This window comes from Mirounga angustirostris, unplaced genomic scaffold (genome assembly GCF_029215605.1).
Source record: "Mirounga angustirostris isolate CCGP_5_RB_7025 unplaced genomic scaffold, mMirAng1.0.hap1 SCAF_10, whole genome shotgun sequence".
NCBI classification, from domain to species: Eukaryota; Metazoa; Chordata; class Mammalia; order Carnivora; family Phocidae; genus Mirounga; species Mirounga angustirostris.
In genome coordinates this window covers 18768699-18784236 of record NW_026991718.1, presented here as the reverse complement: position 1 = coordinate 18784236, position 15538 = coordinate 18768699, and the positions used below count along the sequence as shown (strand labels likewise).

The window sequence follows — 15538 nt, the reverse complement described above, 5'->3', positions numbered from 1 at the left end:
ATAATGAAATAAATCATGGTCATTAGTATGACTATATGCTGAGTCCTTTGCATCTTCTCAGCAAATCATCAAACCCGGGGATGGTCTTAGAGGCCCTCTGACACAATCTCACAATTATAGTTAGTATCAAATATTTATATAAAACAATAATAAAAAATATTTGTTTAGTATAGAAGCATTTACAAAGTATTTTTAAGTATGAAATAGCTGTCTGTCTCCTTAAATGGACAGTGAATGGGAGAATTTACCTCTCCCATTTACTATTCCCAAATTTACTCTTTAAAATGAACTGCATGGGCACCTGGGTGGCTCAGTTGGTTAAGCAACTGCCTTCGGCTCAGGTCATGATCCTGGAGTCCTAGGATCGAGTCCCACATCAGACTCTCCGCTCGGTGGGGAGTCTGCTTCTCCCTCTGACCCTCCCCTCTCTCATGCTCTCTCTGTCTCATTCTCGCTTTCTCAAATAAATAAATAAAATCTTTTAAAAAATAAATAAATAAAATAAAACGAACAGCATAATACAAAAATAAACATCCCACCTCAGATAAGTGAAAATAAAATATTCTATATTGATAAGAACCATAAACTTTGCACCTACCATTTACTGAGTCTCTACTATGTGCTATCATTACTATTTTTTTAAAGATTTTATTTTAGAGGCCCCTGGGTGGCTCAGTTGGTTAAGCATCCAACTCTTGACCGGCTCAGGACATGATCTGAGCCTTATCCAACTCTTGATTTCATGGTATGAGCCTCATAAGACTGAGCCCCACATGGCGCTCTGTGCTCATTGGGGAGTCGGCTTGAGATTCTCGACCCCTTTTGCTCCCCCCACCCCACGCACGCTGGTGTGAGCTCTCTCTCTCTCTCAAATAAATAAATAAATCTTTCACAAGCCTGAGATCAAGAGTTGCACACTCCACCAACTGAACCACCCAGGCACCCCTGTGCTGATACTATTCTGAGTGCTTTATGTCAGCTATCTAATTCTCATAAAAACCTTACACGTACAAACATATACGTACCCCCCTCCGTTTTGTAGATAAGATACAGAAGCTCAAAGAATCTACCTAAGTTGCTCTAAGGCCAAAGAGGTAGTAAAGACAGTGATGGGATTCAAACTTAGGTTTATCTGACTCCAGAACCATTATGTTTCCACTACGACTCCAAGACAGTACAACATAAGAGACTAACAAAGTGAAACAGTTACTTGAATTTCTCACTTAATAGAAGTAATATGCTAACAGAGAGAAATTTAACATTTTAATAACAAAAACATGTAAAACTTCATTAGAATCCATTCAATGCAGCTTTGATAAAAAATTACTTTAAAATATACTACCATTAGCTATTTTTTTTTAAAGATTTTATTTATTTGACAGAGAGAGACACAGCGAGAGAGGGAACATAAGCAGGGGGAGTGGGAGAGGGAGAAGCAGGCTTCCCACTGAGCAGGGAGCCCGATGCGAGGCTCGAGGGCTCGAACCCAGGACCCTGGGATCATGACCTGAGCCGAAGGCAGACGCTTAATGACTGAACTACCCAGGCGCCCCAACCATTAGCTATTTAACTGAAAGACCCATAATGAAAACTTACTGTATCTGTCAGTGAAATGCAGTAAAAATAGATACTAAGAAATGCAGTAACAAAGAAATGCAAAGCTTAAATTAACTTACCATTCTTCTTTTATACTTTCGAGATTATCTACTTCTTTCATTCTTTTGCCTTACTGTAAAAGTAAAAATAAACAAAAGCTAAAGTCCTCAAGTATTAAAAATAAGTTCATTCTTATATATGCATTAATAATCTTTAACATAAGCTATTAAGTGTCCCTAAAGTAGCACTGAAAGGGTCTTAAGAACTTACGTGACCAAACTCAAAGCTGTCATTTTCATCTACAGAGTACAACAATAATAAAAAATAAATTTTGGAGTCTAATAATCTTCCAACAAAAGAAATTTTTTTTAGAACTATTTCTTAAGAATAATGATAAAAACCATAGTGTGCCCTTTGGTTTAACAAACAAAAGTGAATGAAACATTCTTATTCTCATTCTTACAATTCCTTGGGGAAGCAAACTGACGAGATGTACAGTGTACAATTCAGTGGCATCAATAACATCCACAATGTTGTCCAATCATTACCACTACCCATTTCCAAGACTCTTTCAACTTCCCAAAAAGAAACTCTGTACCCATTAAACAATAACTCCCTCTTCCTCTCTCTTCCCATGCCTAGTAACCCCATTCTACCTTCTGCCTTTATGAATTTGCCTTGTATTTCACATAAATAGAATCATACATTTATCCTTTTGTGTATGGCTTATTTCACTTAACATAAATTCATTCCTTTTATGGCTAATATTCCATTGTATATATATACATTTTGTTTACACATTCATCTGCTTTTTCCCAAGATTTTATTTATTAGAGAGCACGTGCACGCACATGCATGAGCAGGTGGAAGGGGCAGGCAGAGGGAGAAGCAGACTCCCTCTGAGCAGGGAACCAGATGTGGGGCTAGATCCCAGGACTCTGGGATCATGACCTGAGCCGAAGACAGACGTTTAACCAACTGAGCCACCCAGGCGCCCCTACACATCTGGTGATGGACATTTGGACTGTTTACACCTCTGGCTATTGTGAATAATTTTGTATTCCCTCCAGCAATGTACCAGGGTTCTAATTTCTCCACATCCTTGCCAATACTTGTTAGTTTGTTTTATTAAACAATACCCATCCTAATAAAGTGTATCTCATTGTGACTAGTGATGTCGAGCATCTTTTTCATGTGCTTATTGGCCATTTGTCTATCTTCTTTGGAGAAATACCTGTTCAGGTGCTTTGCCCATTTTTGATGTTTTTGCCTGCTCTTTTTAAGTTGCATTTTTCTTTTTTTTTTTTTTAAGATTTTATTTATTTATTTGACAGAGAGAGAGACAGCGAGAGAGGGAACACAAGCAGGGGGAGTGGGAGAGGGAGAAGCAGGCTTCCTGCTGAGCAGGGAGCCCGATGCGGGGCTTGATCCCAAGACCCTGGGATCATGACCTGAGCCGAAGGCAGACGCTTAACGACTGAGCCACCCAGGCGCCCTTGCATTTTTCTTGATCAGCATTTGCTTGGCTGCTATACACCATGAGCTACTTTCCAGAGTTCAAAGTTGGTTCTAACAGTTTCTGTGTGTTTTTCAATGTTTCTGTGGGAACATGAGTTTATAACTGCCTATTTTGCCATTTTGCTGATGTGACCATCAATATTAGTTTTTCTTAAAGATTTTATTTATTTGAGAGAGAGAGAGAGCAAGAGAACAAGCAGGGGGGAGGAGAAGAGAGCCCAGCGTGGGGCTCAATCCCAGCACCCTGGAATCATGACCTGAGCCTAAGGCAAATGCTTAACCAACTAAGCCACCCAGGCACCCCCTCAACTTTAATTTAAAAATTTTAAATCTCAGGGGCGCCTGGGTGGCTCAGTCGTTAAGCATCTGCCTTCGGCTCAGGTCATCATCCCAGGGTCCTGGGATCGAGTCCCACATCGGGGTCCCTGCTCGGCAAGAAGCCTGCTTCTCCCTCTCCCATTCCCCTTGCTTGTGTTCCCTCTCTCGCTGTGTCTCTCTCTCAAATAAAGAAATAAAATCTTAAAAAAAAAATTTTTTTTAAATCTCAGATCTATTTGGAACTTATCTTACGGTGATTCCACATGACAGTTGAGTTTACTGAACAGTCCATCTTAAAAAAAATAAAAGTCCATCTTTTATTATTTCTTTTTTTAGCTCTAAGTGTATGGACTCATGGGTTTTTGTTTTAGTCAATGTTTTGATGTTCCATTTATTTTGATGTTCCATTTCCCAGATTTGTCCAGTGGGAACCCCTTCAGTGTGATGTCCTTTTGATACGTATTCATCATCCTGTGAACACCTTCTTACTTTCTGGAGCAAGAAGATGCTCCAGGATCATTTGTTCTTTCTCTGCCCCACCCCATGAATCAGACTTTTCTTTGAGAAGCCATAGTTACTTTTTTTTTTTTTTTTTTTAACTGTATTTAGAAACCAAGATCTGGGTGTTTGGCATGTTTGTTTTTTCTACTGTGTTGTTGGACCTCTCAGTGGACAGATGGCTTGGGACTACTTTAAACACTGATTTGTTCGCTTATTTCTTACAATATTTTCTTACAAAGGCAAAACACTGATAGAGAAAGTTTGGGAAAGAGAGAAAATAATCCATACTTTTATTACCCCCAACAATAACTATTTAAACTTTTGCTTCTTCCTGTCCATTTTTTCATACACATTCAAATGCATTGCTAGTATATCAATGATTTTTGTTTCCTGTATTTTTCATTTCTGTGCTTTTTCCATTTGGCTACATAAATTGCTTCATAATTATTTTTAAAGGATACATATTATTCCATCAGGCAGCTATACCATGACTACTGGGAATTTAGTTCCCTTTCAATTTTTCCTAACAAATAACAGCTGTGGTGGGTAAATTCTGTGTATACAGCTTACTTTGATGTTCCTTTAAATTCCCAAAAATGTGGAAAATCAGGGTGAAAAATATATGAATATTTCTATAACATGTAAATAGTGTAGGTCTATATTTAAAAATGTAAGCACATTTGGGGGCACCTGGGTGGCTCAGTTGGTTAAGCGTCTGCCTTTGGCTCAGGCCATGATCCCAGAGTCCTGGGATTGAGCCCTGCATTAGGCTCCCTGTTCAGTGGGGAGCCTGCCTCTTCCTCTGCCTGCTGCTCCCCCTGCTTATGCTCTCTCTCTCTGTCAAATAAATAAATAAAATCTTAAAAAAAAAAAAAAAGTACATTTGAATAGAAGGCAAACCTGCAAAGTAATAGCCACTGAAGATTCACCAGAGCCATCCTAAAGCCATGAGAACAAGAAAATGGCCACAAGAAGTAGTCCACTGCTACCACTTAAAGCGCTCTCTCAGGGGCGCCTGCGTAGCTCAGCCGTTAAGCGTCTGCCTTTGGAGCAGGTCATGGTCCCAGGGTCCTGGGATTGAGCCCCACATTGAGCCCCACATCGGGCTCCCTGCTCGGCGGGATGCCTGCTTCTCCCTCTCCCACTCCCCCTGCTTGTGTTCCTTCTCTCACTGTGTCTCTCTCTGTCAAATAAATAAATAAAATCTTTAAAAAAAAAATAAAATAAAGCACTCTCTCAAAAAAGTTTCCAAAGTACCTGGAGGTGAATTTAATCTGGTAACTGAGGATCTGGTGGCAGCAGCCTTTCACCTGATAAAAATCAGTCTGAATGATCTTAGGGCCTGGTAATGGAGCTGGGCCAATAACCACAGCAATTTGTGTTGAGCACTAATTCCCACTTAGGCTCTGTTTTGCTAGGAATTAAAGTAGGGTAGTGGACTCTGCTCTGGAAAATATCCTATCATTGAAAGTTGTTATAGGTACCTCTAGCTTTAATTATGAATTGAATATAAATTGATAGCAAATTTATTTCCTAACTCTTTCATGAGACAATTGTGAAAAATTCTGAAAGACAAGGAGAAACAGGAAGGCAAGGAAAAAGGAGGAAATGCAATGGGGCTGAGGAGTGAGTGTGGAATATAAAGTGAGGGACACCAACATCAATGGCATCCCAACATAACTTCAGACTCTGCCCTGTAGCTAGAGAGTAAAGTAGGACTCACTAAAGCCACAGCATCCAAGAGGATGGCATCCAACAATTAAGGCAAATTGGATGTCTCTACTGTATCAAGTTATTTTGTATTTCTAATTCTTAATCCTTCCTGTAATGCTTTTCCAAAATTATTCTCTAAACTTAAAAATGCAAGTAGACCATTTCATTCAAAGAATCTTAGTCAATATTAATTATATGTAAGGCACCTGATTAAGCATTAGATTTACAAAGTAATAAACCAGACAAGATTTTTTTGTACCAATAATTTACATAGATTATAAAGATTTATATAGATTAAATAGATTATATGTAAACTATATGCTTTAAAAATGCAGCCATGGGGCACCTGGTTGGCTCAGTAGGTTAAGCATCTGCCTTCGGCTCAGGTCATGATCCTGGAGTCCCAGGCTCGAGTCCCATGTCTGGCTCCCTGCTCAGCGGGGAGTCTGCTTCTCCCTCTCCCTCGACCCCTCCCCCTGCTCCTTCTCTCTATGTCTCTCTTTCACTCACTCTCTCAAATAAATAAATAAATAAAATATTAAAAAATAAATAAAAATGCAGCCATTAAAAATGATCATTAAGGGGCGCCTGGGTGGCTCAGTTGGTTAAGCGACTGCCTTCGGCTCAGGTCATGATCCTGGAGTCCCTGGATTGAGTCCCGCATCCGGCTCCCTGCTCGGCAGGGAGTCTGCTTCTCCCTCTGACCCTCCCCCCTCTCATGTGCTTGCTCTCTCATTCTCTCTCTCTCTCTCAAATAAATAAATAAATAAATAAATAATAAAAAAAGATCGTTAAATATAAGATACAATATTGTCAATGTTCTTTTGAGTTTGCAAAGTTTATTACAGTTATTGGATAAATATAAGCACCATCTTTGGACCGAGGATGGACCTGAGGTCTAAAGGGGAAAAAAAATAGTGTATATTTTACTCATTGTATAGAAAAAATCTGAACTAAAACCATTAAGAGGATGTGAGAAGGTAAAGGAAGTAAACATAAGAAAGCTAAGATGGTTATCTATCCTAATAGCAATACGAAAGGTAATGTTCAAAAATAAGGACTCAAAATGTACATGTTGTTTAGAAATATAACTGTAAATAACAGAAAAAACAGCTAAGTTCAAAGTAGTTGTACTTAGGGAAAGGGAATGGGAGCATTTATAGTTTTCTAATACTACTGTCTTTTAAACTACATGTATATATTATTCTAATTTAAAATAATGAAAAAGGGCGCCTGGGTGGCTCAGTCGTTAAGCGTCTGCCTTTGGCTCAGGTCATTGATCTCAGAGTCCTGAGATCGAGCCCCGCATCGGGCTCCCTGCTCCGCGGGAAGCCTGCTTCTCCCTCTCCCACTCCCCTTGCTTGTGTTCCCTCTCTCGCTGTGTCTCTGTCAAATAAATAAAATCTTAAAAAAAAAAAAAAAAGAGGCACCAAACAATACCCTTTAAAAAAATAAAATAATTAAAAAGCAGAAAAAAATTAAAAACATTCAGAAAACCAGAATTTCATGTTCACTAATTTTTTCTAAGAATTTGTCCTTCAAATCTCGTATTTCTAAACCTATTTAATTGCTTCCCTTTAAAATCCTTCCTCTTCAAACATACACAAAATAGAGAAAAATATAAACACCCATCCCAACCATTCAGGTATCAGAAAAGTTTACATTTTTACTTATTTACTTATTTTTTAAGAAATAAAGCATTATGAGATGCCTGGGTGGCTCAGCTGGTTGGGGTCTGACTTGATTTTGGTGTGGATTGTGGTCTCAGGGTTGTGGGATGGAGCCCTACATAGGGCTCCAGGTTCAGTGCAAGTCTGCCTGTCCCTCTCCCTCTGCTCCTCCCACTGCTCCAGCATGTGCAGGCTCTCTCTCTCAAATAAATAAATAAAATCTTAAAAAAAAAAAAAAAAAAGCGGGGCGCCTGGGTGGCTCAGTCGGTTGAGTGTCTGCCTTCGGCTCAGGTCATGATCCCGAGGTCCTGGGATTGAGTCCCGCATCGGGCTCCCTGCTCCGTGGGGAGCCTGCTTCTCCCTCTCCCTCTGCCTGCCTGCTTTGCCTACTTGTGCTCTGTCAAATAAATAAATAAAATCTTAAAAAAAAAAAAAAAGCATTATAGAATTGAAAACCATTTCAGGTAAAAATTTTATTAAATGGTATGTCTTAAATATGTGCATCTTATTGCATATTAATTATACCTAAAGTTGTTAAAAACATTAAAAATGCGTATTTATTCAGCACCTACTATACACCAGGTATGATTCTAGGTGCTTGATACATATGGAACAAAGTAGACAAAGATTCCAACCCTTGTGGACATTATATCCTGGTGGTGCTGTTTCTAACATTATTTTCAACTACTCTAAAATAATCCCTTAATTTAGATATGATCCTTATTGTCATAAACATAACATATTCATAACACTTCTTTGTTCATATTGTAACACCATCCTTCTGGGCATTCAAATCCTAATTATCCTTCAAGTCCCATGTCTACCATAAAGGTAAAATATTAAACCCATATTCATATTCCTCTCCTAAAGCATGTAGATTTTCGGTATTTACATTGTCTGAGACTGTTTACTGTTGTTTTTTTGTGTTTTTAAGCTGGATCTAAGATCCTTGAGGACAGGTATTATGACTTACACATTGCCTGTTTCTTCCACAATGCCTGGCCTAGTGCAAAACCAAGAGGAGCCATCCCTGAAGTATTTCACTGTTTCCCTTTAACAGGTTATTGTTCTCTAGCAAACTGCTAATATTTTTCATTTTATAGTTATAAGCTACTAATAAATTGTTTTTACTTGTTTTAGGACACCAAGAGAATGAAGACGACCTTAGATTCAAACTAACTTGTACTGGAATACTGACTACATCATTTTTTTTTTTTAATTTTTTTTTTTTTTTTTTTGGACAGAGAAAGACACAGCGAGAGAGGGAACACAAACAGGGAGTGGGAGAGGGAGAAGCAGACTCCCTGCCAAGCAGGGAGCCCGATATGGGACTCGATCCTGGGACTCCAGGATCATGACCTGAGCCGAAGGCAGTCGCTTAACCAACTGAGCCACCCAGGCGCCCTGACTACATCATTTTTGAGCTGGTGACTTTGTTGTTACTTACCTTCTCTAACCCCAAACCTGTAACATGGAGATGATTTTCATCCTCATAAGTTTGTTTTGTTTTGAGGACTAGAAAAAAATACTAAGAATACAATAATGTTTGCTCCTTTCTCTTTTCCTGTTCCTCTGTCATAATCCGCTACAAGGATCAGTAAGAAACATCTTCAGGCTTACTCTAAAGTTTTAATTTCAACATGGCTATGAACTTTTAGATTTTTTTGTTTGTTTTTTAGAGGCACTTGCTTTAAATCATGTTAAGTTTATTTTTCTTTAAGTTTATTTTTTTAACTTAAATTCAATTAATTAACATATAATGTATTATTGGTTTCAGAGGAAGAGATCATTGATTCATCAGCCTTATTTAATACCCAGTGGTCATTACATCACATGCCCTCCTTAATGTCCATCACCCAGTTACCCTATTCCTCTATCCCCCTCCCCACCAGCAACCCTCAGTTTGTTTCCTATGATTAAGAGGCTCTTATGGTGGCGCCTGGGTGGCTTGGTTGGTTGAGCTTCTGCCTTCAGCTCGGGTCTTGATCCCAGAGTCCTGGGATGAGCCCCACATTGGGCTCTCTGCTCAGCGGGGAGCCTGCTTCTCCCTCTCCCTCTGCCTGATGCTCCCCCTGCTCTCTCTGTGTCAAATAAAAAAATACAATCTTTAAAAAAAGTCTCTTATGGTTTGTCTCCCTCTCTGATTTCATCTTGTTTTATTTTTTTCCTCTCTTCTCCTACGACCGTTTTGTTTCTTAAATTCCACGTATGAATGAGATCATATGATTGTCTTTCTCTGATTTACTTTGAACTTTTAGTTTTGATTTCACTAATTAAACTTTTAAAAACATTTATATATTTACTGAACCTCCCACCACCATGTGCAAGGCACTGGTTTAGAATTAATGAAAGAAGGGATGGGCGCCTGGGTGGTTCAGATGGTTAAGCGTCTGCCTTTGGCTCAGGTCATGATCCTGGACTCCCGGGATCGAGTCCCGCATCGGGCTCCCTGCTCGGCGGGGAGTCTGCTTCTCCTCCCTCTGACCCTCCTCCCTCTCCTGCTCTCTGTCTGTCATTCTCTCTCTCTCAAATAAATAAATAAAATCTTTAAAAAAAAAAAAAAAGAATTAATGAAAGAAGGGTTAATGGGACAGACACAATCTCTTAGGGAGTTTGCAGACTAACAAGGAAAAATATACTGAATTACTAATCGCAAACATGGCATAGAATTATGAAGTAAAAACAATCTAAGATAGGGGCGCCTGGGTGGTTCAGTCATTAAGTGTCTGCCTTCGGCTCCAGTCATGATCCCAGGGTCCTGGGATCAAACTCCTCATCGGGCTCCCTGCTCAGTTGGGAGCCTGCTTCTCCCTCTCCCATTCCCCCTGCTTGTGTTCCCTCTCTCAGTCTCTGTCAAATAAATAAAATCTTTAAAAAAAAAAAAACTAGGGGCGCCTGGGTGGCTCAGTCATTAAACGTCTGCCTTCGGCTCAGGTCATGATCCCAGTGTCCTAGGATCGAGCCCTGCATTGGGCTCCCTGCTCTGCGTTCCCTGCTCCGCGGGAAGCCTGCTTCTCCCTCTCCCCCTCCCCCTGCTTGTGTTCCCTCTCTCGCTGTCTCTGTCAAATAAATAAAATCTTAAAACAAAACAAAAACAAAAAATCTAAGATGGACATAAAGTCATTATTTTAAAGAGTCATCATTTTAGGTATTTATCCTAAATTAGTATTATGTAATAAACCATGTAAAATCTATTTATATCAGCTGAGTGAACTTCTACAATCATCACAGTCATGTGACACAAATGAACCTAAGTCATGCACTGTACTATAGAGAATAAAAAAAGCCATGTGACAAATGTCTACTTTATCAGCATGAAGCTTGGTATTAGAAAGGACAGATGAATAGAATTTCCTTCATTTTGCTTCAGTTTACTTCCAATTAGTACCACTACCATCTTATATTTGTATTGTGTATCACAGTTTACCAAACACCTTCCCAATTATTATCCCACTTACTCCCAACAACTGCAGTGATAAAATCAGTCAGGAGAGAGACTAGATTGAGCTTTTTGGAACATATCCACTGAAAGGAAAATCCAGTCACGATAGATTCAGACTACTAAGAAAAGGAGTTTTTTTGATGTATACATTAGAATTCAAATAGAAAAAAATCTGTATATTACCAATTGTATTTATTTTTGTAAATGCACATGACAGGCTGCATTTTTTTTTTTTAAGATTAAGGTTTTGTATCAAGATATTCCACGGAGTATGCTATCTTTGTGTAGAAGCTGAAGTTTCTCCATAGGGATAAAGCCATTCCTGGCATTAAACACAGGGCAAAGGAACCGATGGATCACATTTCCATGTGGAGTCCTTTGCACCTAGATCTTCTATGGAATGGGAGTAGGACACCAAGCCTCCAAGGGCAAACAAACTATGGTAGGATCAAAATCAAACACTTTAAAAGACAGTTTGTATATTTAAAGAATTCTAGTTTTCTGTTAAATAATAAAAAATGAAAAATTTTGGAAAGTTTCAGCTTATCTTCGTTGCAGAGTAACTGAAAATACTTTTTTGTCTTCTAGACAAACTGTTACTGAGGAAGTTAAATACCCCTAAGGACCAAAGTGATAGTGACAAAAGTAATTTCAATGAAAAAATCCTAGGGGGAATGGGGCACTTTAGAAGAGGTTGTCAAGGTCACTAAGGCATCCTTTGACATCAAGACATTTTCATTCCAGGATTGAAGTGTTATCTACCTTGCAAAACCCAGCTCAAATACCATTTCCTTTAGAAAACTTTCCACAGGGGCGCCTGGGTGGCTCAGTCGTTAAGCGTCTGCCTTCGGCTCAGGTCATGATCCCAGGGTCCTGGGATCAAGCCCCGCATCGGACTGCCTGCTCCGCGGGAAGCCTGCTTCTCCCTCTCCCCCTCCCCCTGCTTGTGTTCCCTCTCTCACTGTCGAAAAATAAATAAAATCTTAAAAAAAAAAAAAAAAGAAAACTTTCCACAATTTCTCTGAAAGACTAAATATAAAATTATTAGCAGAGTGAGGAGAGATCAACTATGCACCCTTAGAATGTGCTCTATCTTCACAGCCGTAACTCTAGGCCCAAATATCACCTCTTGGTGGTTTACTCACTCCATTCTTGTCCCCACTCAAGGGAGTTTCTACACAGGAGTAAGGATGACCTCTCTCTCTCTCTCTCTCTCTCTGTATATATGTATATATATACATACACTCTAACCCCAACATGGGACTCAAACTCACAACCCTGAGATCAAGAGTCTCACGCTCGGGCGCCTGGGTGGCTCAGTTGGTTAAGCAACTGCCTTCGGCTCAGGTCATGATCCCAGAGTCCCGGGATCGAGTCCCGCATCGGGCTCCCTGCTCGGCAGGGAGTCTGCTTCTCCCTCTGACCCTCCCCCCCTCTCATGTGCTCTCTCTCATTCTCTCTCTCAAATAAATAAATAAAATCTTAAAAAAAAAAAAAAAGAGTCTCACGCTCTACTACTGGGCCAGCCAAGCCAGATGCCCCCAGGATGACCTGATTAAGATACAAATTTGAGGGGCGCCTGGGTGGCTCAGTCATTAAGCGTCTGCCTTCGGATCAGGTCATCATTCCTGGGTCCTTGGATCGAGCCCCGCATCGGGCTCCCTGCTCGGCGGGAAGCCTGCTTCTCCCTCTCCCACTCCCCCTGCTTGTGTTCCCTCTCTCGCTGTGTCTCTGTCAAATAAATAAATAAAATCTTAAAAAAAAAAAAAAGATAGAAATCTGAGGGCTCCCTGCTCAGCGGGGAGCCTGCTTCTCCCTTCCCTCTGCCCCTCAGCCTGCTTGTGCTGTGTCAAATAAAAAAAAAATAAAATCTTAGGAAAAAAAAGATACAAATTTGACAAACTTCCCTGCTTAAAACATTTCACTGACCATCCAATGCTCTTCAAATAAGGTCCAAATATTCTGGAAAATATTACAGAGTTCACTGTACTGTTATCTCATCACATTTCAGTAGTTTGAAAATTTCACTATAAAGCTTAAAGGTAAAGAAAAAAAAGCCAGTCCCAAATTCTTAACGTTGCTTAAAAGACCTGGCATCATCCCTCTTGCCCCCTTTTGCATTCCACACTAAATCCAACTGCTTTGACCTTTCAGTTCCTTAAATTTCCCTGAACCTCCCTCTGGGGAACCTATTTCCTTTGCCTGGACCTTTCTTCCCTCCTTTGGCGGGGTCACCTTTAACTAATTCCTATTTACCCATAACATCTTAGCTGGAAGATTACTTTCCTAAGAAAACTTTAACTGATTTCCCAAGCTGGTTATCCCCTTGTTACAAGTTCTCACAATATATTATATTCTTCCTTTTTAAGCTTCTGTCTAGGTTTACTGGCATTTGAACTGCAGAAGTCCACTTATATGAAGACTTTTTTCTATAAATACAGATATTTCTAAATATAGTACATTTATAAATATACTATATATAAATATAAATGTACTATATATACTATATATCTTTATATATGTAATATACTATAAGCATAGCATATATAAGTATAGTATATTAATGTATTATATACATAGTATATTATAAATGTATTTTCTCTTCCTTATTATGATTTTCTTCATAACATTTTCTTTCCTCTAGTTTACTGTAAGCAAACACCATAGTACATATAACACACAAAATACGTGCTAGTTGACTTTAAGGCTTTCAGTCAGTAGTAGGCTGTAAGTAGTTAAGTTTTTGGGGAATCAGAATTCATACACAGATTTTCCACTGTGTGGGGGTTGGCACCCCTAACACTCCCACCATTGTTCAAGGGTCAACTGATGAGGCTTTTGTGATTAGTTGTTTAACCTAATAGCAATGTAAAGTCCTTAAAGGCAAAAATCTATAGGGATCAAAAAAAAAAAAGAAAAGAAAAAAAAATCTATAGGGGTCACCATGGTATCGTGGGCAATCACCAAACAGTAGGTATTAAAAATTCTGAATAAATTAGGTAATTAACATTAAGCACTGAGTAAAGTATGAATGTGAAGTATTTACCACAGTGTAGGGCTAAGAGCCAGTACTCAACAAACTGGAGTTTCTGTTAATACTGTATTCTGCCTCGTATCATTACTACTTGCGTGCTTAATCACTCTCTCCAACCTGCACACCATTCCTCCTGTTTTTGGATGCCATCAGTTCATAGCACTAACTTCAGCGGTACAGATGCTCAAAATTCACTGAATTTAACTGCCTTTAAAATCAATACGCCTTTCTGCATATTTACACAGAAGACATAACAACATCAACTTTTAAGTAGTTTTCCCCATTAAAAACTAAACTGTAGGGGCGCCTGGGTGGCTCAGTTGGTGAAGCGACTGCCTTCGGCTCAGGTCATGACCCCGGAGTCCCGGGATCGAGTCCCACATCGGGCTCCCTGCTCAGCGGGGGGTCTGCTTCCCCCTCTGCCCTCTTCCCTCTCGTGCTCTGTCTCTCATTCTCTCTCTCTCTCAAATAAATAAATAAAATCTTAAAAAAAAAATAAAAAAATAAAAACTAAACTGTAATTTAAAAACGTATAAAACACTCCCAAAACACACTTGAGCCATGACTCTGAAATACGGAAGCCGATTTTCACGTGTTCATACAATGTCATACTTTTCAGTTCCACACTGACATCAATCAAGACTGTCAGTTTCCTCTCTATTTGCCATTATCTCCTGTACGTATCCTCCGGTACGAAGGAACCGATGTTGGACGCCACCCTAACGTTCCTTATTGCTAACAAGAAATTGCAAGTAAAAAGACGCACATACAAAAAATTAAACATGGAAAACAGCAACCTCGAAACCTACAAAAAGACTGTCGTGGGAGACTACCACCACTACGTGGTGAAGCTACCTGAGAAACGGCCACCCCAAACAAACGTGCTGTATTTCGCACCGTGCTCCAGCAGCGCACGCCTTTGGAAATGGGGGCATTTTAAGTGCACCTAACTCGAAGTTTCCGAGCGCCCCCAGAACTGCAACCCTCCGCGGAGCTGGCGCGGAGCTCGCCCCGCAGGACGCAAGCACAGGCAGCAGGCCGGAGCCGCGGCTCACCTGAGCGGGCCAGAGTCTGGCCCCGACCGCCGCCGCCAGCGAAGCCGAAACGGCCCGGACCCCGGCCTCACCGAGAGTGACCCGAGCGCTGCGGCTGCGCCCGACCCAACGACAACCCCCCCCCCGCGCCCCGCCTGGGAAACGCCCGCCCACGCCCGGCGGCGAGCCAACGTCCCAGCCCCTCACCCCGCCGAACGCAGCGCGGCCGCAGCGCACTCACCTCCGGGCACGGCCGCGCCGCCGCCTCCCGGCCTGGTCTTCCGTTCGCTCAGGGGCCGCGGGCGCCACCGCGGCTGTCGGGCGGGAGCCCCTCAGACGGGGAGCACCGCCGCCCCCAGACCCGCTGAGGCTCGCGGGCCGCGCCGCCGGGACCCGGCCCGCCTCCCTGGGCCTTCGCCGCCGGGCGCCGAGCGCGCGCCGAGCGGCTCCGCGCAGCCCCAGGAGCGCGCGCGCGGGGGTGGGGCCGGCCGCCGCCGCCGCCTCAGGCCCCGGCTGACGCGCACTAATGGCGGCCGTCTCCCGTCTGCCGCGGGCGCCGCCGCTGGCTGCCTTCTCCCCCGGCCCGGGAAATGCTGGGAGCGAGGTGTGGGCTCAACGGAGAACCCAGCGTCTACTTACCTCTCTACCTTTCCAGCCTCTGATGGAGTCCGCGGAGAGATTTCCCTGCATTGTGACAACGCTGAACTTTACC

At 41.4% G+C, this 15538-nt stretch overlaps 1 protein-coding gene across 1 annotated transcript in view; it reads right to left on the bottom strand.

The window, feature by feature from the left end:
- The window catches only part of UBXN2A (UBX domain protein 2A), a 44223-nt gene extending 28944 nt beyond the window's left edge, over window positions 1-15279 (bottom strand). Inside the window, exons 1-2 of the mRNA XM_045884174.3 lie at window positions 15068-15279; window positions 1677-1729 (exon numbers count right to left, since the gene is read on the bottom strand). Coding sequence (XP_045740130.1) covers window positions 1677-1717 — 41 coding nt within the window. The 5' untranslated portion in view covers window positions 1718-1729; window positions 15068-15279. The remainder of the gene's footprint in view (window positions 1-1676; window positions 1730-15067) is intronic.
- Between the last annotated feature and the right edge of the window lie 259 nt (window positions 15280-15538).